General features: G+C 40.7%; 3 protein-coding genes across 8 annotated transcripts; 1 reads left to right on the forward strand and 2 right to left on the reverse strand.

The window, feature by feature from the left end:
* Window positions 1–810: 810 nt before the first annotated feature.
* ddx42 (DEAD (Asp-Glu-Ala-Asp) box helicase 42) lies at window positions 811–7,749 on the reverse strand. The gene is made up of 18 exons (XM_026324531.1): window positions 7,609–7,749; window positions 6,770–6,990; window positions 6,528–6,678; window positions 6,371–6,432; window positions 5,925–5,961; window positions 5,388–5,540; window positions 5,157–5,261; window positions 4,841–4,960; window positions 4,570–4,746; window positions 4,341–4,469; window positions 4,121–4,220; window positions 3,983–4,030; window positions 3,788–3,885; window positions 3,280–3,556; window positions 2,963–3,189; window positions 2,750–2,860; window positions 2,470–2,577; window positions 811–2,140 (listed from the first exon to the last, which is right to left on the reverse strand). Exons 2-18 carry the CDS (start codon window positions 6,979–6,981, stop codon window positions 1,487–1,489), a joined length of 2,769 nt encoding a protein of 922 aa, XP_026180316.1. The 5' UTR covers window positions 6,982–6,990; window positions 7,609–7,749; the 3' UTR covers window positions 811–1,486.
* strada (STE20 related adaptor alpha) lies at window positions 7,727–16,217 on the forward strand. 6 transcript variants are annotated; one of them, XM_026324532.2, is made up of 13 exons: window positions 7,727–7,869; window positions 8,463–8,526; window positions 8,716–8,773; window positions 11,240–11,268; window positions 12,684–12,786; window positions 13,081–13,202; window positions 13,421–13,529; window positions 13,661–13,784; window positions 14,055–14,226; window positions 14,334–14,438; window positions 14,673–14,926; window positions 15,019–15,061; window positions 15,207–16,217. In XM_026324532.2, exons 2-13 carry the CDS (start codon window positions 8,515–8,517, stop codon window positions 15,360–15,362), a joined length of 1,287 nt encoding a protein of 428 aa, XP_026180317.1. In that variant the 5' UTR covers window positions 7,727–7,869; window positions 8,463–8,514; the 3' UTR covers window positions 15,363–16,217. The 6 variants fall into 6 exon arrangements, 5 of the variants coding, with proteins under 5 accessions (XP_026180317.1, XP_026180319.1, XP_026180318.1 ...); XR_003296668.1 differs by lacking the exon at window positions 7,727–7,869 and having other exon boundaries at window positions 8,515–8,526; window positions 15,207–15,426; window positions 15,614–16,217; XM_026324535.1 differs by lacking the exon at window positions 8,716–8,773 and having other exon boundaries at window positions 7,791–7,869.
* A 22-nt stretch (window positions 16,218–16,239) lies between these two features.
* Window positions 16,240–18,793, reverse strand: rnf113a (ring finger protein 113A). Its single transcript, XM_026324537.1, has 10 exons — window positions 18,669–18,793; window positions 18,128–18,207; window positions 17,941–18,039; window positions 17,668–17,775; window positions 17,323–17,432; window positions 17,106–17,212; window positions 16,888–16,977; window positions 16,711–16,804; window positions 16,514–16,620; window positions 16,240–16,388 (listed from the first exon to the last, which is right to left on the reverse strand). Exons 1-10 carry the CDS (start codon window positions 18,772–18,774, stop codon window positions 16,321–16,323), a joined length of 969 nt encoding a protein of 322 aa, XP_026180322.1. The 5' UTR covers window positions 18,775–18,793; the 3' UTR covers window positions 16,240–16,320.
* Between the last annotated feature and the right edge of the window lie 485 nt (window positions 18,794–19,278).

Below are 19,278 nucleotides of genomic sequence, written 5' to 3' on the forward strand. Positions count from 1 at the left end.
GCACCAAATATTATCGCACCTCCATTATGATTTATTTTAAAAGGCTTTAAATGATATGTTGAAGGGTAAAAGTATAAATATCACAGTGTATTAATACTAGTAGGCCTAAAAGTCCTTCGCGCAAAATGTTAAGCTACTGAAGAAATGTACAAAAAAATCAAATTCTAATTTAAGTAGCAAAAGTAAGTCATTCTGCAGAACTGCACATTTCATATTGACGTGTATATATTATTGGATTATAATAATTGATTTATTGTTGTGTTCATCACTTTAATGTAGGAGTTAAAGAGTAAAACAAACAAAAAGAGTAATTCAAACAAATAAACAGCAGTTGCAACCGTAAGTACTTCTTTGTTATAAGCTTAAATATTATGGGTAAAAGAAAAATTTTGGTTTTTTGAAAAAGTTTCACTTAATTGTCTTAAAGGGGAGTTTTGTTTTGGAGAACACACCCAGACCACCTCATAAACCACCATGAAGTGATTAAAAAGAAATGGAGAACTCAAGAAACCAAACAAACCTGTCATTACTTCTATATTGCCAGGCGATAAACAATTTTGGTATTTGGGTTTACCTCATTTACCTGGGTTTATTCTCATCCGTTACAATCTACTGCCTCAGTGGTCACCATAATGGGAGAGAAGTTGGGTATTCTAAAAACAGTTCGTGTTAAAAGGCCCACATGGGAACATGTGACTGTCCACTGTCCTCCAGTGGCCACAGCGAGGAACTGAAACACACTGATTTCTGTGATTACTTTTAATGATGAACAGAATGGGTGACTCGAGAATTAAAGAAAAATATACAAAATGAGATGGCCGAACAAGTCTTTTTAATCAAAACTTCACATTTTCCATTTGTGCATCAACACTTGAAATCCCTCTCATATGAGCAACTGCATCTTCCTGAAAAACATTTCAAAAGCATCGACAGACTACATGCCAAGGAAAGGCACTTCACTAAAACATAACTACAACACACTAAAAGAACTATTCACAGATTTTGACATGTACTTGTGAGTGTAAATCATCACGGCCTATCTTCAAAAATGAAACTGTTTGCTTTGCAGAAAAAAAAAGCACAAACACACTTGGCAAAGTTACAGCATCAGGCTTGCAAGCACAAAAGCATGTTAGGAGCTCAGTGAGAGGAAACAAGACAACAACCATCAAATCCCAACTTGTTTGCTTACTGACAGCAAGATTGATTACAGCTCTATTGCTTGATGCTATTGATATAACAGTCTTGATGGTGTATATACAGTGGTTGTCTCTGAGCTGCTTGTGTTGATCTGTCTGACAAACTGCTGAACTGAAGGGTAACATTTGTATACGTTCCATTTATTTAGTCCACATATCCCTCTACAGCCCTGTGCTTGTGTCAGCCTCTGATATGCTCTGCTACCTGCCTACACCAGAAAAGCTCATCATGGAGCAGCTGGTTGCACATATTAGCATACCGATGTGTTTTGTATGTTTTTTTTTTTTTAGTTGTCCCACCTGCTCTTTCTACGTTTAGGTGGCTCAGGGACAGCAAAGCTATCATCTCCTCTGTCCCTGCCTTCCCCACTGCCCCTGCCTTCCCCACTGCCCCTGTCTCCCCCACTGCCCCTGTCTCCCCCACTGCCCCTGTCTCCACCATCCCTGTCGCTCCTCCGGTCATCTCTGTCCCTCTTGCCTCCATCTCCGTTACGACTGTCACTGTGGCGGCTGCTGCTGCTGTAGCGATCCCGGTCTCCGTAACGGTCACGATCCCTGTCTCCATGGCGATCCCGATCTCCGTAACGATCCTCACTGGTGTGTCGGTCGCTTCTGTCGCTGTGGCGGTGGTAACTGTCTCCATGGCGGCCTCGGTCCTCGCTGTGTCTGTCCCGTGAGCTTTCTCTTGGGGAAGGAGGTGCAGGTGGAGGACAGTTGTACAGTGAGCTCGTCTGACTGGTGGGCACTGAGCTCAGGGAGCCGGCGCTGGTGAAGCCGGAAATGGTCAAGGTGGAACTGTGGGACCGTTCTGATCCATTGGCAGACTCTGTCGGTACAGAACTCAGGCTGCCGGCACTGGTCCAGCCTGATGTGCTGTTAGACTTGGTGCTGAGCTTTGGAGGGCCACTGGATGCAGCAACGAAGTGACTTTTGTACTGAGCCTAAAAGAAGAGCAAACATTGAGAAAAAAAAGATTTGCTGCCTGAAGGCAAACATGCAGTGAAACTTTAAAGTACGATCTTTACAGCCTCATGATGTAAAGTGATTTAAAAAAAAAAAAAAAAAAAAAAAAAAAAGATATCTGCAGGGTAATGATAGGACCTCAAAAATGTTCTTCTGTCTATAGGCATTTAAAAAAGTATAACACATATGCAGAGTCAGAGAAAAACCAAAATAAAAGTAAAATAAAATATCAAAAATAAATAAATAAATAAATAACAATAAAGTTAAACTCATCTTAAATAAATTTTTTTAAAAAGCTGAATTCTACCTGGAAGGCTTGCTTCATCGCAGACATACGATCTCCCATTGCCCCAGTGGCTGGTTTGCTGTAACCCTCATAGCTACTAGTTGAGGACAGAAAGCTGCTGCTGCGTTCCTACAAACACAGAGTTACTCACATCTATCTGTATCACCACAAATCTCTACAATCTAGAAGATATCTTAACCATCATAAAGACATTAATATTTTCAGAGTTTAGAGGAATATTTGTTAGTGTTCCATTATTTTACAGTTTGTAAGAATCGATTATAGTCTAGTAGTAACTCACTGAGCTTTCAGCCCCCAGGCCTGGTCTCTCTCTGTAACCAAGACCACCACCACCAATATTGAGCTTCTTTCCTTTACCACCCTTGAATCTGGATTTCCTAAACCATGGATTCTAAGTAAAAAAACAAACAAAAAACACAGAACAAGGTTTAAAACATTCACCCTGAAATTAACAGAAAAACTTTTCTGACTCTTTCACTTCACTTGTGCTCACCTGCATGGCTAAATCCATAAGTTCTTTGGAAACTGCTTGGTTAGCTCCCTCCAGGTTCCTTACAAGGTCACCAGCAAATGTGGTATCTTTGCCGGTGAGGAGAGTGTAAGCCACACCTTTCTCTCCAGCACGACCAGTTCGACCAATCCTGTGTGTGTGCGTGTCGATGTCACGTGCCACGTCGTAGTTCACCACTGTGCGAATGGATGGGATGTCCAGACCACGAGCTGGGGACAATAGGAAGGAAAATGGCGTGCAAAAAACAAACAAAGAAAAAGAACTTTTCCATCTCCATCACCACCTCCTTGTGGACTCACCAGCTACATCGGTGGCAACCAGAACGGGCAGATTCTTCTTCTTGAAGTCAGTGATGACCTTGTTCCTCTCACTCTGGTCCATATCTCCATGCAGGAGACCCAGGCTGTATCCCTCCTGTGTCAGGTTAGTAGCCAGTTCCTCACAGTTGGCTTTCTTGGTGACAAAGATGAGGACTGAGCCCGAGGAGGTGAACTCGACTAGCCGCCGTGTCAGCCAGTTCCACTTATCTGACCCGCTGAGCAGCAGCTCCACCACCTGGGACACATCCTCATTTGCCTGGCCAGAGGATACACAACATTTTTTTTAACATCCTAAACAAATAAATAAATCACCTGGCCTTTACAAATGTTCATTGGAATATATACTAAGTATTTTGTGACTTGTATCTGGATAGCATACAGACACCTTGCAAAAGGATTAAACAGGCAAATTTTAAGATTTCCGTAGGCATAGCTCTAAAAATAATCAAGTAATTTGCGTTGGTGGATGAAGTGCGATTCCACACACCTCTCCGATGTCTCCCTGCACCACACGAATAGGATCTACCAAAATGTCTCTGGCCAACCGCTCTATCTTCTTTCGGAAAGTAGCGCTGAATAGAAGTGCTGCAAATCATAAAATCATGTTATGGAATATTAACATACTGTAACCAAGACAAAGATATTTGTCAAAGAATTGTGAAATATGATTAAAGCCTCTTACTCTGTCTGTCTGGGCGGACATGGCTGGCAATAGATCTAACCTGATATTCTAGAAAGGAGAAATAATTTAGGCAGAGTGAAAATAAGTTATAGTGGGTTTACAACATCTTTGTTCCAGCACTGACAATGCTATACTCACCAAAGCCCATATCAAACATGCGATCTGCCTCATCAAACACCAGGTATGTCACTCTCTGCAGGGATGTGGCCTTCTTTTTAACGTGGTCAATAAGACGACCCTGTGCAAACACACAATAACAGTAAATCCAGTAAATAAACAGTAATAAACAGTAAATTTGTTCCAGCAGTGGAGTTTGAAATCTCTTCACTAGAGCAAGGTTTGAGACAAAAATTCTTACCGGCGTGCACACCACTATCTCTGCTCCCTCCTGCAGAGCCTTGGCCTGCTCCCACATGCTGCCTCCTCCATAAACCGCCACAGAACGCAACGAGTAGGTTTTCCCAAAACGCTTACACTCTGCATGAATCTGGGAAATATTTAAAGTGACAGACATTAGCGAACTAAGTCATGTAGTAGTCATGTAGCAAATACCTTCTAAAAAAGCACAGTCCTGTCACTTTCCTTACCTGCTGACAAAGCTCTCTGGTGGGACATACGATAACTGCGATGGGTCCCTCTCCAGCCTCCAGCTCCTTCTGGTCCATGATATGAACCAGCATGGGCCAGATAAAAGCTGCAGTTTTGCCACTGCCAGTTTTTGCAATTCCAATCATGTCACGTCCAGACAGAGCTATGGGCACACCCTAGAACCAACATTCAGAATAAGTTTTCCCCATTGAATAAATCAGAAACATTTATTATTCAACTATGTGGCAACCTGATAAACTTGCATTATACCTGGCACTGGATTGGTGTAGGCTGAGTGTACTCAGATTTGCGAATCTGGTGCATCAGCTGTTCATCAAAGCCAAAATGGGCAAAGCTGGTACAAGGTTTTGGAGGAGCAGCACCAGAAACCTGAGAAAGAAAAGGTAAAGAAGAAAAGGACCAGTACTGTTTGTCTCCAAAAACCTTTTCTCCACTGCAAGAAATGTGTTTAAAAACTGTTTTGTAACCTAAACAAAAACAGATGAGTCAAAAAATTCACCTACTTCAACTTGTGCATCATTTCAGTTACAAAACATACATTTGTGTGGATTTATCCCAATCCTACCCTCAAGTTCAATTTGTGCCGTAACTCTAACACTTGAGTCCCAGTCAGGCTGCTGAGCTCCTCGTGCTCATTGTAGAAGTTCTTCTCAAAGGGTGGGTAATCGATCTATAGAAAAAAGACAAATAATGGCAACCAAATCTAACATATTGCCTACAATAAAGATGCAAAATGCTCACCCACAGTTGAGAAAACTCTTAAACTCTGTGTGGTCAATCACTTTGTGAAGTGTACCTCAGAGTGGTCAATAGGGGGGAGCGGCAAGATGATTTTCTTGGTGGTGGAAGCAATCGGGTTCCCATCACTGTCATAGTCGATGTTCTCCTCCTCTTCTTCTTGGGTCAGCCCAGCTGTGGGATTCTCTGCCATGTAGCGGAAGTAGGCTTCCTGCAGAGAGCACAGCAAAAAAACTAAGCCAGTTTGCAGCTTCCCACACCATCCTGGCACCAGTAACTACTGAATACATGAAAAGACAGACATTCAGCTTATCACCAGAACAATAAATTACTGACTGTTCACAATCTGATTTCAACTATTCTGTCACTTGCTGACATAAACAAACATGCCTTTTTCACAATATCTAAAAGCCATTAAAAATATAGACACAAAAAAGCAACTTCATCAAAATGATTCTAAATGCAAACTGCATGGACAGATAAGAGAAGAAGATAGGGATTTATAGGATTAGAGAGAGAGAAGAGAAAATATTTGGTCTGGAGACCTCCCTGATCAGAGATATAGTGGATTAAGAACTTTGTAGGGCTCACTCACTTGTTCATCTTCTTCTTCAATGTCATCACGAATACCCCTGAAATGACAAGCGGAGAAAAAAAAACTTCCCTGCGGCTCGTTCAAACACCCAAGACAGCCCACAACCAACTGTGACTAAGGTCTCTTTGCTTACCTGCTGATATCTATTGATCCAGCAAAAACATTGCAATATGTGCTAATCTTTGTGTCAGTAATTGGCGAAACCTCCAGTATAAATTTCTGGATAAAGTTAATTGTCTACTGGTAGATTACGATATAAAACAGTGACTGGTTGAGGACTTAAGAGTAATAAATAAATATTTACAAAATGTATCCCATATAATACTTTTGCTAATAAAATATTAATTCAGGCTAATCATAATATTATCCATGTTGTCCTTCTGGTCAATTAGCACCTTTATGAGGACCTTAAAAGCAAAAAATTCAAACAAATGAAAGAGTCTTACTTGGCTGTGTTTTTCTCCTTTTCCTTTTCCTCGAGTTTCCTCATGTCTTTAGCTGCTTGGTTCTGGGAAACAAAAAAAACAAGGTTTAATGAAGAAAACAGCAGCTTAAGTACTTGAAACCAATTATGTCTCTGCCTAGCTGCGATGCTCTTCTCACCTCAACCTCTGCCATGAAGGCATCAAGTGGGTCATCCTCACTGTCTGAGTCGCCACCAGACTGCATCTGCAGCCGTGTGGGCGAATTCTCAGCAGGAATGTACGGCAGATCCACAGCGCTGCTGGACTCTTCTTCATCGTCTTCGAAATACCTTGGTGATAATGGCAAAGATGCAATTTTAATTTCACACTGGGGTTCAGCTGAACGTGTGTCGACATTTACCAGAGAGACGTAATACTCACGCATTTTCCTCATCAAAATTTGCTCTTTTTGTCCCTATTTTGTAGAATGATGGGAGCTGCTGGCTCTTCCCATATCCCCCACTTGATCCTGGGGCTCCGAATGATGTGTGAGATTTCTGAGGAAGTTGGGGTTCCTCTTTTTTCCCTGCAAGGGCAAATCCTCCAAACCCAAACCCTCGCTTCATACCTGGGCCACCTTTGTTCCAGTTCATGGCTGTGTGCTGTGAAAACAAGAGGAGAAATAAGCTGGTGGTCTTCATTCTCAGTAAAATATGACAATACTTGTCTACTGGAAACCACCTGTCACCAGCTTACTGCTCAACAGGGACCCCTTGCTTTATGTCCAGCAGCATACTTTAGCTTTAATTAACGGGACTAACGTTACTACACAAGCAGTGGCTAAACAACATGATATACAGCTGTGCATCATTAGTGATCATGAAGATGTGCCAGGATAAGCATTATATTTATCAAAAATATGTTAAATGTGGGCGATAAGACGCTAACGTAACTACTAGCTAACGTTAGCCTAATCGTGCTAATACAGCGCTGGTTAGCTCTTTGCTAAATACGATGGTTTTCATCAACTCGGCATTGGGATTCAGCTGCTCTCTCTGACCTGTTTCTTTGCATTACTCTACAACAACACAACAACACTGTCTTATGTAGTTTTATACACAAGACTAGCGTTAACTCAAGGCCACAAAATGAGGCCGATGGGAGTGTGCGAGTCTGTGAACACGTCTTAAACAGGGCAACCCAATGCCGGATACGGACACATTTTTAACTAATTCAATGTGTTGATAGTTTTGTAACCGTGGCTAACAGTGCATATTTACCTGTTTGTGTTACCTGTAGAAGCTCCTTTCTGTGTTTTCAGTAAAAAAAAAACAAAAAAAGGCGTCACGTACGTCATCAGTGCGCGCAAGCTTTCCTGGGGGCGTGTCGTCGTTCGTGCGCGACTCGACGCTCACCCAACACAACGTAACAGAGCGATGTGATAAACGCACACCCTAAGGGGATGGCTGGCTAAATAAGTTAGCTACCCCACAATAAAGGACAGCACCCGGCCAGGCTTTGCTGCTCTACACATTACATAGGTGAGTTAAAATAATTCATAGTAGCTGCTTCAACTAACGCTAATTTACTACTGGTGCTAGCCTGGCGACAGCTATTAGCAAGAACTGGGTTGTTCTCATACTACTTTAAAGTCAGCATATCTGTGTTTGTGGTAGGTTTATTTAGTGTACTATCAATATTAAGCATAACAGACAACCACAAGTGACGTATTTATTTTGAAATTATTGGCGTATGTCACCAGGAGAGGGCACGTTGTTAAAACACTGCTGTGAATGTAAGCCACGGTCTTATTTTTACATCTGGACAGATGTTGAAAAGCATAATTGAAAACAGAATAGAAGATTAAAGTTACAGTGTTATTAACATCATTGTAGTTCTAAAAAATGATGTTATACAAGCCCCATTGTATTACAAGTACTGTTTAAAACCTGTGAGACAAAAGCACATAATGCAAGACATGTATAGTAATTGGAAATTGTAATGTTAATAGAAATATAGACTGTAGCAAAGCAGAAACACAGATATAAGTGGTTTAAATACATACATCACTCTGGCACTACAGCAGGAGGAGACCAAGCATTTCTCAGTTGGTTCTTTTCACTCCTCTTTGCAGAGAGTCCTCAGATGTTTTTTCAGCATCATATGTAACACACTCAAGAGGATTCATGTCTTTTCTTGTAAGTTTCACCAAGTAACTCCTACCTTAGACATACGGAAACCATTTTTATCTGCAAAGTATGTTGTCAGCATGCACCATCTTTACTCAACAGCTTTAAATATATTTGTTTTTATGGAACCTCTCCTTATTCTTGCTTGCGTTTTCTCCCTTTTCTCCATGTCTGTTATTAACCTTCTGTATCTGTCAGCGTTGGGTATCTGAGAAATTAAGTGTGGAGAGCCTGCGGGATTTGGAGTTTTTTGGAGGTGAGGTTCAAGGCAAACCGACTTACAACAAAAGGGTACAACATTTCCAAACCAGTGCTTAACATGAGGGCCTTTAGCATCACAAACAGAAAACTGTATTCAGTGCTAAATGAGGCGTTTCTCTAAGCAAGTGGTTGCTTTGCTTGAATTACAGTTTGGAAAGTTTTCCTTGCAGCCAGTCAGTCACCTGTTTTTTCTTTTTTGTTTTTTGTTTTGTCCTGTGCGCTGTTGCCTCATTGTTTCTGTTCGCTGCAGTAATTTATACAAGGATGGCACAAAAACAACAAAATCACATTCTGATTAATGTCTCATATGGACTTGTCACCTACAAAGGTCTGTGCCATTTTCTTTAGTGCTTTTTGTGATTTGTGTTAGTGTGATGTGTTTATCTCCCCTATAAAAGATTTTGTACTTCTTGACTGTCAAATATTTTTATTTGCCATTATACCTAAATTTGACATTTGCTTTATCTGACATTTAAATATGACTTTAGATACAATATAGTAAGGTGTAGCAAGCAGTTAGGACTTTGCCAACATGTGCTAGTTTACTAGCTTTAGTGTTACACTCACACTATAATGAAATAATTATAAACTGATAATTGGGAAAGCTTTTTATGTGAGTGGTAATTATGAAGAGCATATGGATGTTTTTGTGTGGGATGGTTTAACTCAAGCACCAACTAGCATCCTAAAATAAACCAAGGAAGAGCCAAGAATCCAAATCATCTGTTACACGTGTAGTCATAATACAATCTTTGCTACAAAAACAAAATATATCAAGTGAGTACTTGATATATTTATGGTTGGTAGATTTAAAACAAGGAATGAATTTAAGGTCCCTTTTAATAAGTTGATTTGCAGACTATTTGTAGCCACTTTCAGCTGACAAAAACATTTTAAGTGCATGGACACACTATGTATGCACCTTCTTATGTAGATATAGTGCCACAGTTACATTACCAGGGGGTTATTTGCAATTTGTTATGTGTGTGTTCACAGCTTTTAAATTCCTAAAGAGCACATCAGTGTCATTAATGTTCACAGACATAATTTGGTTGGTTTAATTAGTGATTCCAGCTAATGCTGGTATAGTTTGACAGACTACAGTGTTATTAGCTGGCTGCATGAGCCACGGTCTGAAGAGTTTGATATGCTGGATTCTGTACAGCAGCAGCAGGACCTATTTATTTTATCCAGAATATCAGACTTGCCCACTCACTCCACGTTTATCTTACTTCTACCCAGCTGACATGTTTACATACATAAGCTACATTCTTATCTGCTAACATAGCGTGAAATCAATGTATTATAAGAAGTTGGAACTGTTACTCATTTGAAGTATAAAACCAGACTGACAGCCTTTCACTTTTGTGAAATAACTAAGTATAAGTAATATAATTTTACCACAATAGAAAATATGAGTGAATATATAGCTTTAAGCTTTATACAGAAGGACATACTTAAAATCAGATGAGACAGGTTGTAATTTACTTTCCTATGATTTGCCTTTTCCAGTGGTTTGTGATTTGAAGGACCTACCTTCCTCCCATAAATCTCCCAAGTCCAGTAGTCTACTGTGGGGTGGATATGATGGACTGAATACATTGCACCTCCATTGTTACCGATGGCAGTGGCTTTATTTGTTCTGTGACACCTGTAGAAGTAACATTAAGAACATGTGGTTTTGACAAAAAATATAATTTTACTTTACTGTAGATGGAAATGGAGTAAAATAGTCATTTTCTGGATTGTAGCTATGTGAGTCAGTATAGAATTAAAATGTAATTGCAAGTGAAATATGAAGTCTTTCCAGGTGTCCTGGAGTTAAAATACAGCATGTTCTGTGTGTCAGTGGTTTGTTTAACTTTCTGGGTGTCATGTTTCTCCTCATTAAACATCACTGTAATTTTTGGCAGATTATTGAAGTTTTTGTGTGTTATGGAAAGGTTTCTGCGGTGAACTATGTGATTATGTATTTCTTTTCAGGCTTTGGCTGATTTTCATTTTCCTGCTGGCTTATCATTGGTCAGTTTTGCGTGTTTGTGCAAGTGTATCATTTCTGTTTTGGCTGTGCTCTGTTCCCATTGCGTTGTGTAATATCTGGAAAGAACCTGCTGGTTTAGATTTTTTTATCATTTACTGTGGAAAGAAAATATTAAGGTTGTTTAACGCAGATGTGAACACTTTTTTTTTTTTTTTTTTTTTTTACAGTTGCAGTACAGTTAATTCCGCAAATTTTCTAGAAAACTGTCTGTATTGATAATGTTGGATCACCTCACTGCCTAAAGGATAAAGCTGTTGGATAGTTATTGGGAAACAAGCCAAGGTCATTAACAAACTGCTCCAGCATGCAGCAAACCCTCGCTACCAGATGCTGCACTTCAAGAGCTGCTTTAAATACAGATCCTTCTCCTGTTTTGTGTGTACATGTCTTTATGTCATTGATGTGGTTTTTCTACCCCAGAGCAAGCTCAGGGACTCTCTCACAGGAAAGTAAGTGTGGTACTCCTGTCACTGCATCATTACACCCCCACCTTTTGTGGATGTGCGGGCATGCATGTGTTCGTGTGCACATATTTCTATGTAGAAGAGCCCACAAACACCCAAGGCATTGCACATTTCCGTATGCATGTGTGTCGAGATTCATGACACGCTGTACACGCTCGTAGCTCAGAAGGACATTTTGCCTCACTCACCGGGGCTTCTGTTGGGGCTTCTCATGGGCGAGAGCACAGTGAAGCTTTTTTCCACTGAATAATCCCTTTGTGCAGCCTATCTAAATGTTCAGTGTGCTGTGAACATGTTGTGCTCTGGGTAACTGCTCTATTTTGGATTTTGATGTCGTTTTGTGATCCCACTAAAAGTTTTGACAAATTTTGTGTTGTGAATATTTGCGTTTTAACACTGCCTGTCTGTGCCGACAGCTTGTTGTTGAGTTGATGGTGACCTGATGCAGTTTCGCGCTTTGTCGTCAGCCACCGTATGTGCCTGTGGGCTGCAGGTGGATGGATTTCCATGTGTTCAGCTTTTGCAATGCATGGCAACCCCTCTGCGTCTGATCACACTGGCTGTTTGCGCAGTAAGAAATGTGATCAGATCCATGTTTACAGGTGTTCCCTTAACTGATGCTGCCATAGCATGTTTGACCCTCCTATCATGCTAGTTTTATGTTTGTAACCTATAGGTATAGGAGAAGGCAAAATTGGAACTGTCCATACATGGAACAACTCTTGGTTTTATCTGAGATGATATTTTCAGAGTTGTTTGTGCCTCTGATCTTGATATCAAAGTCATATCCACTTTGCTGGAAACAGTGCACTCTTCTAATTTTGAATGGTCACCATGGAAACAGTCTAAATATCCATGCAGCTTGCCTTCATTTGCCTTCACAGCTTGCTACTGCAGTTTGTCCATTTCCATCATTTGAATAGCAATAAAGTGATGGAATTCAGGAGTCCTCACTGGCAAGAAAATTAGCTTTTCTCCTCATTTTCTTTACACGCACATGTAAAGTTTAAAAAATGTGTGAGCACAGGCAGTAAGACAGGCATTGCACAGGCCACACACTGATATATTGTATACAGCATTACAGTATGCATAGTTTTCTGTTTGATTGGTTTGTATTGGAATGTATTTTATTTGCTAAGCCTACAGTAGATGTGTTTTCTACATCTGTTGCTGGTGATGTTTTTTCTAGTGTCTTCTAATTCCTGTTTTTTTTCTGGTGCGATGGGCCATGCTAACACACGTCAGCCTGTTCTTTGATGATGTTTCAACAGATATCACACATATAACCAGCCCCTCTCGTAGTCATTCACAAGCCCATCGGCACTGGTCTTGCACTGTAAGAAGAGAAATCGTGTCACTGCCAATCTTGATTTGCTCTGTTTCTTCTCCTTTCCCTTCAGGCCCATGAGGAGAGTCAGGAGAGTCTAAGCTCCCTCCCACGTCGGGACACCATGGGCAGCTTCCTCCCTGACAGCAGCGCATATGAGCTCCTCGCTGTCATCGGTCAGTGAAAACCAAACATGCACCTGGAATGGGCTGCTTGTATTGATTATAGTATGTAAACAGTGCTGGATGGATGCCTAACTGTACTACAGTGTTCGTTTAATAAGACTAATTCACTGCACCATTATATGAAATATGCGGAAAGCAAAGTCTTTAGTACTGCTTTGATTGAATAATATACAAATGGTGAAAATGTTGTATTTACAACAGAAATACTGAAGACCCAAGGACTGGAGGATACTTTTTGACATGGCATGAATATATTTTTAAATGAAGTCCATTTGTGTGCTTTAGGTCGGGGCCTTGATAACTTGATGACCGTGAACCTGGCTCGATACAGACCCACTGGGGAGCATGTAGCCATCCGACGGATTGACCTGGAGTCGTGCACAAATGACATGGTCACCTACTTGCAGGTCTGAGGCGTTCTGCCATCATGAGCATGAGGCCTCTTTCTTGTACTTTTTCTTGCTCACTGCTTCGGTGGTAATACCTAATGTAACCCTGCAGGCCTTCTGATTTTCTTTCCTGCCTTTACTCCTTTTCCTATGCCAAATTGGACTCTGAATCATCTCCTCTTGTCTACCTCTCATCTTTACCTAATAACATGGAATTTCTTTTCTCTTGCTCCCAGGGTGAACTACACGTGTCAAAGTTGTTTCACCACCCCAGTATTCTGCCCTACAAGAGTGTCTTTATAGCTGAAAATGAGCTGTGGGTCATCACCCCCTTCATGGCTTATGGTGAGGAGCAGACTTCTATGATCAGATCAGTTTATTATACCCAGAAAATGTTTAGTAATAACATTTGAAAGAAGCCCGTATTGTAAGGGTTTCTCACCATGAGCATCTTTGTTTGTTGATTTGTTTTTCAGGGTCAGCCAGAGATCTCATTTGCATGCATTTTACTGATGGTATGAGTGAGCTGACCATCGCATACATTTTGCTAGGCATGCTCAAAGCTCTTGAATACATCCACCACATGGGATACGTCCACAGGTAAGATATACATCTACACTGGGTTTGAGTTTTTAAAGACAGACATGTCTTTGTGTGTCATCACTTTCATGCCACATCAAAAAATAGCTCACACAAACATATTTAGTAACTAGATAAAAACAGTATCTCTTTTTGTGCTAGTTTCTGGACCTGCAGTTACATTGGGTTTTAGTTAATTGACAGTAGTGTTTAACTAAATACCATTTACTTTACTTGGAAGTACAGGTCAACATGATATTCAGAGACTTAACTATGCCTGGTTATCTGTAGGAGTGTGAAGGCCAGCCATGTGTTGATCTCAGCAGATGGCCAGGTCTGCATGTCAGGTCTGCGGAGCATCTTCAGTCTGATCCGACATGGTCAGAGGGCCAAAGTGGTCCATGACTTCCCCCAATACAGTGTCAAGGTGCTGCCCTGGCTCAGCCCCGAGGTGCTGCAGCAGGTAGTGCATTCCTCCACAATTTGATATTGTTTTAATAAGAGGAAATACAAGTGAAAAAAAGTACTGAAAGTAGGAAATAATTGTCTTATGTGAATTATTTTTCTCAGAACCTGCAGGGCTACGACTCTCGGTCTGACATCTACAGCCTCGGCATCACAGCCTGTGAACTGGCAAACGGACATGTACCGTTCAAAGACATGCCTGCTACACAGGTGATCAGAGACACATCAGGTCCCCACATGTTCTGCATCACATCATCCATGTGTAGCCTGTAATATAGAGACAAATAAGAAAAATGGGTGCACTGCATGATCTCCAGGGGATTGGTTGTGAAAAGAAATTTATTTTTATTTGCATCTACAGTAAAGAGTACAGGAGTAAAATAAGCTAAATAATTGTCTCCTCAATTCCAAAAGGCAACACGTCCTATTTCTTTCTTTGCACAGATGCTGCTGGAGAAGCTAAATGGGACAGTGCCATGTTTGCTGGATACTACTACTATCCCACCAGAGGAGCTGTCCATGAAACCGTCCCGCTCTGGTGCTGACTCTGGGATCTGCGAGGGTCCAGCAGCTGGAGGGGTCAGAACCTCTAACGGAGAGCCTTCCTCCTCATCAGCAGGACACCCCTACAACCGCACCTTCTCCACTCACTTCCACGCCTTTGTTGAGCTGTGTTTACAGCGAGACCCAGAAAAGAGGTTGGTTTTTTTTCTTAATGCATGTTTAAATATTTTGTAGTAATACAGTTGTTTTAAAATGCACTTAATCCCCCCTCCTTGATTTCCATCAGACCGTCTGCCAGCACTCTAATAGGCCACCCCTTCTTCAAACAGGTGTGTAAAAGTCCAGAATAACTTCACATTATCACTTGTTAAAGCATTTTGAATTTTATTATTTGCCTTTTTCATTTTTACCTCTTATACAAACAAACATATAATTTAAAACTCTCTTATTTTTTTAATTTCCTCCCACTCTCAGATCAAACGGCAGCCCTCTGAGGCACTGCCTGAGCTGCTGCGGCCCGTGTCACCCATCACCAGCTTCGACAGCTCTCAACCGCAGGACTCTCCCCATGGGCTGGCCAGCGTGGAGTCGGGTCTCAGCCACCTGGAGGTGGACGACTGGGACTTCTGACAGTGGAGGACTTGGTGGGGAGACACTTGTAGGAATCTGATTGCAAACTTTCTCAGAAGACAGGGTGAGATTTGTTTTTGTAATGGTTCTCTTGTAAATAACACACATGTAAAACGAAAAGGAATTGCTCTTCTCAGACAGAGGTTAAAAGCCAGCAGCCATCTTGCCTCTTTTTGATGTCTCTTGCACGCTTTCATTCTCTAGAAATGCACACTCTGCACTGCACTGATGGCACACATACCTGTTTACAGATTGTTCTCATTCATAACAAGCCCCCTGCAGCAAAAACACACTCCTCAATCCCTTGTCATTGCTGAGGGCTCAGAGGACGTTCTGTGGATGTAGCTGTCGACTAAACCTACAGATTCTCATGAAGTGGATCAGCTGGAAGTTGCTATTGAATATTCAGAGGGGACTCTCTACCTCCTGTTGGATCACGGTTGCTTGATGCAGCCCATCTGCTCGGTGAGACCACCATAAGTTTGCACACCGGTGCTCACAGCTGGCTCAGTTAGCACTCTATTCCAGATGGAAGGTTTCAGTTTTGCCCGAAGATCCAAATAAATGAACATCTTATCCATACATTTGTTAGCTCTCTGTCTGTGTTACAGTATAAACTCCATCTCATGCTTTACACATCACTTTTGTTACACAGAGACACCTGTTTAGTTTTGGCCTACTGAGCATAGACATATGTATTTCCTGAAACTTACTCTGGGCGTGATGTTACTTATACAAAAGTGAATGTTACATTGGTGCTTGTTTTGTCTGCATGTATTTGAAACTGAGAACAAAGCAGTGTTGCAGTTGTTAAACTTGACTTTTAACAATAAATGTTCACTTTAACGTTTTAAATGGCAACAGTGAGACAGTTCAGTATGTTTAAAAAAAAAGTAATTTTATTCAAAATGTACACAGACAAACACATAAGGAGGCGGTTGACAAGGTTCACACATTACTAATCTTCCTCCTCTGATGGCGGTTGGTCTGTTGTGGCTTGATGTTTCTCCAACTTGGCCATCAGCTCTGGAATAAAGGGACAAAAATGACTGATGTTTGAGGGGAAATAATGTTATATTATATGTCATTATATGTCTTAGATGTGGTTGATTGCCCTCCTTCTCAATGGTCCTTGGACAGACCCTTCTCACCTTTAGCAGGGTTGAAGACACCGTTGGTTTGAGTGTTGCACACATAGCAACGCTTGGACTTGCGATAATGCTGAAGAGCGCAGCCCTCGCAAAAATAATGCCTGCACCTAGGAGACATTTGAGTGGTTAATACATTGCAGCTGGTACTAAGCAAGACTGCAGTGACGAACCAGAGGGAAAAAAAAGAAGAGACTTACTTTGTGATGATGGGATTCTTAAAGGATTCCCTGCAGATGAAGCACTTAAAGGGAAAATCCTCTTCGTCACTGCTCACCTCATAGTTTTCACCATCTAGAATAAAGTGCAATATTATTCAGTAAATGCTGATGCAGGCACAGAAAAAAAACTGACATAAACACCCCTCCTGAACTCACCATTAGCACCATATCTTCCCTCTTCCAGCTCTCTCTCAATCTGCCAGCCATGTTTGTAGTCTGATCTGTCGTGAAGGAACTTACAGCTGTCTGAAAACAGGAGAGAGGGACATGGGGAACACCAAAGTGAACGGTCAAGTTTAAAAAGATGTTCCCGCTTCAGGTTAGTTATTCAGCAGATGACTTTGATATTTTAATGTTACACATTTAACACCCACCTCCAAAACCACAGAAACCAGTCTCCTTGTAGTCTTTGCAGATATCTGGCTGGTAGTCCCACCTGACTGTGGCTCTCAGGTGTTCAGGGGCTCGGATTGGTCCTTTTCTTTAAAAAAAAAAAAAAAAAAAAGAACAACATATGATTTATTAGCTTTCAAGGGTGAAGAATGTCTTTACGAAAGCATGTGAGCCAACACATGACACCTTAGTACTCACCTGACCATACCAGAGGAGGCATTACCCATGGTGGTGTCTTTGGGCTTGATGAATTTTTGGTAATTGTTGATGCCGCGGTAGATTTTATCATCCTCTTTACCTGTTAGCTCCTGTAGAAGCAGAAAAAGGGTTCATCAAATTTCAAAATGATTTCTGTGCATAAGTTAACAATTAAGCAGGTGTTAGTTTTTGTCTTTTGCAAACGTTGTGAGAAAGAAAAATAACAATTTAATTCTTTCTAATAGCAATCAACTGAATGAGTGTATTTAACCAAAATATATCAAAATGCACAAAAAAAGATTTCATTATTGACCTCATTATAATAACATCAATGAAATCTCAAACCTCTTGGATTTTCTGACTCCTCTCAAAAATGGCCTGAGCGTCCTTGTCCCTCTCTGTGTCCAGCTGATACGTAGCAGTCGCACCCATGTCTTCTGGCCCTTCTGGTTTCTTGTTTTGACAAGGTTGGAGGAATAGTACAAAGTGAGTAAGACTTCTTTTCCTTCTACACAAGAGGTTGTGACTTCACAACAAGGCGACACATGTTTCTCATTCACTTTGCCTGACCAGGGAGGTTAAATATTAAAATGTGATATGAAAGAAAAATCAACTCACTGCTGAGCGTGTGGATCTGTAAGCAACAGTGATCTTCTTGTCATCTTTCTCCTCTTCACTTTCACTGGAGGACACAGCATCTCTTTCAACTTTCTTCGACTGGACGGGTAGAATAAGAGTTCAGCTTAATTTATTACGGAACCTGTTAATAACATTTAGTCTTTAAATGGTGTAATTGTTATTGTACCTTTTGAATCATGGGGTTGATTCGAACTTCTTTCTTTTCTCTTCTGACCACAGAGCTCTGGTCCTCGTCACTGTTCCCATCTGAAAGCAAAAAAAGAAAATGTATAACCTTTTTTTTTTGCATTTCATCTTCTATGAGACCAGTTTTCACCAACAGTGAATCTGTTTTATCAGCTTCTATACAAGCCCACAGGGAATGACTGCTGACACTGCTTCTGTCTATTTCTATCTTATAAAGCTGACAAGGGACATTAGAATAAACTGGAAAAGGGAAAAAAACACAGGCTGCTCAAACATATCACATCCCTCCCAATTCCGAGGGCCCTAAAACGCAGCACAGTAAACTAGTTTTAATGTAAACGGGACAATGCTATTTCACAACCTGCACACAGATTTCACTGATTGTAACACGTTTGGTTTTCATCTAGTAAATATCACTTTAACAGCCTGTTTGAGCACCGTTGGCAGCGCTAAAGCGTCACATAAACAGAGCTTTGTTCGATCAAAACCACAGAAACACTAGATAAATGAATAATTACTACCTTTATCGCTATCGCTGGCCTTTCTCTTTCGTCCAGAGAATTTCTTGGTAGATTTTTTGAACAAAAAAGTACAAGACGCGGATTTTGGCTCTTCAGACTCCGCCATCTTGCCTGCACTATATAAATATCCACCCTCGTCACAGCGCCCTCTGGAGCCGCGGGGTCCCTAAAGTTGTTTGTGTTACTTATTTTTTAAATTACCGCATAAATTTAATTTGAGATTTAATTTAAAGATTAAATTTCATAATAAAGTGTAATGTCAGGTCTTGACTAAGCAGCATAGTGGATAGATTGACTATATTTGATAATGTAAAGATTGTTTCAGTAATTTAAAAAAAAAAAAAGAAATGATATACATTTACAGGTTTTACCTACAAAACCTAAATCAACTTTTTTATACTATAGTAAGTGAAATACTTTCGGGTTTTGGGCTGGACAGACAAAACGAGAAAAATATGAAATACTTTTATATTTATACTATATTTAAATGAAACAAGCCAACTAAATTCGGTGCTTCTCTCGACTTATTAAGAGCAGCTGTAGAGGCTGAAATATAAAATATAACATAATATAATATACAATATTATAACATTTAACTCTCCATTATAGA

The sequence above is a fragment of the Mastacembelus armatus genome, chromosome 8 (assembly GCF_900324485.2).
Source record: "Mastacembelus armatus chromosome 8, fMasArm1.2, whole genome shotgun sequence".
NCBI classification, from domain to species: Eukaryota; Metazoa; Chordata; class Actinopteri; order Synbranchiformes; family Mastacembelidae; genus Mastacembelus; species Mastacembelus armatus.

Excerpts from the sequence above, each read along its gene's own strand:
- ddx42 (XM_026324531.1), bottom strand. The coding sequence starts at position 6,981 with ATGAACTGGAACAAAGGTGGCCCAGGTATGAAGCGAGGGTTTGGGTTT. Across the intron at positions 4,470-4,569 it reads CCAGAGAGCTTTGTCAGCAG|ATTCATGCAGAGTGTAAGCG; the intron begins GTAAGGAAAGTG and ends AATATTTCCCAG. Across the intron at positions 4,221-4,340 it reads AGATAGTGGTGTGCACGCCG|GGTCGTCTTATTGACCACGT; the intron begins GTAAGAATTTTT and ends GTGTTTGCACAG.
- strada (XM_026324532.2), top strand. Across the intron at positions 12,787-13,080 it reads TGAGCTCCTCGCTGTCATCG|GTCGGGGCCTTGATAACTTG; the intron begins GTCAGTGAAAAC and ends TGTGTGCTTTAG. Across the intron at positions 13,530-13,660 it reads CACCCCCTTCATGGCTTATG|GGTCAGCCAGAGATCTCATT; the intron begins GTGAGGAGCAGA and ends TTTGTTTTTCAG.
- rnf113a (XM_026324537.1), bottom strand. The coding sequence starts at position 18,774 with ATGGCGGAGTCTGAAGAGCCAAAATCCGCGTCTTGTACTTTTTTGTTC. Across the intron at positions 16,978-17,105 it reads TGGTTTCTGTGGTTTTGGAG|ACAGCTGTAAGTTCCTTCAC; the intron begins GTGGGTGTTAAA and ends TCCTGTTTTCAG. Across the intron at positions 16,805-16,887 it reads GGGAAGATATGGTGCTAATG|ATGGTGAAAACTATGAGGTG; the intron begins GTGAGTTCAGGA and ends ACTTTATTCTAG.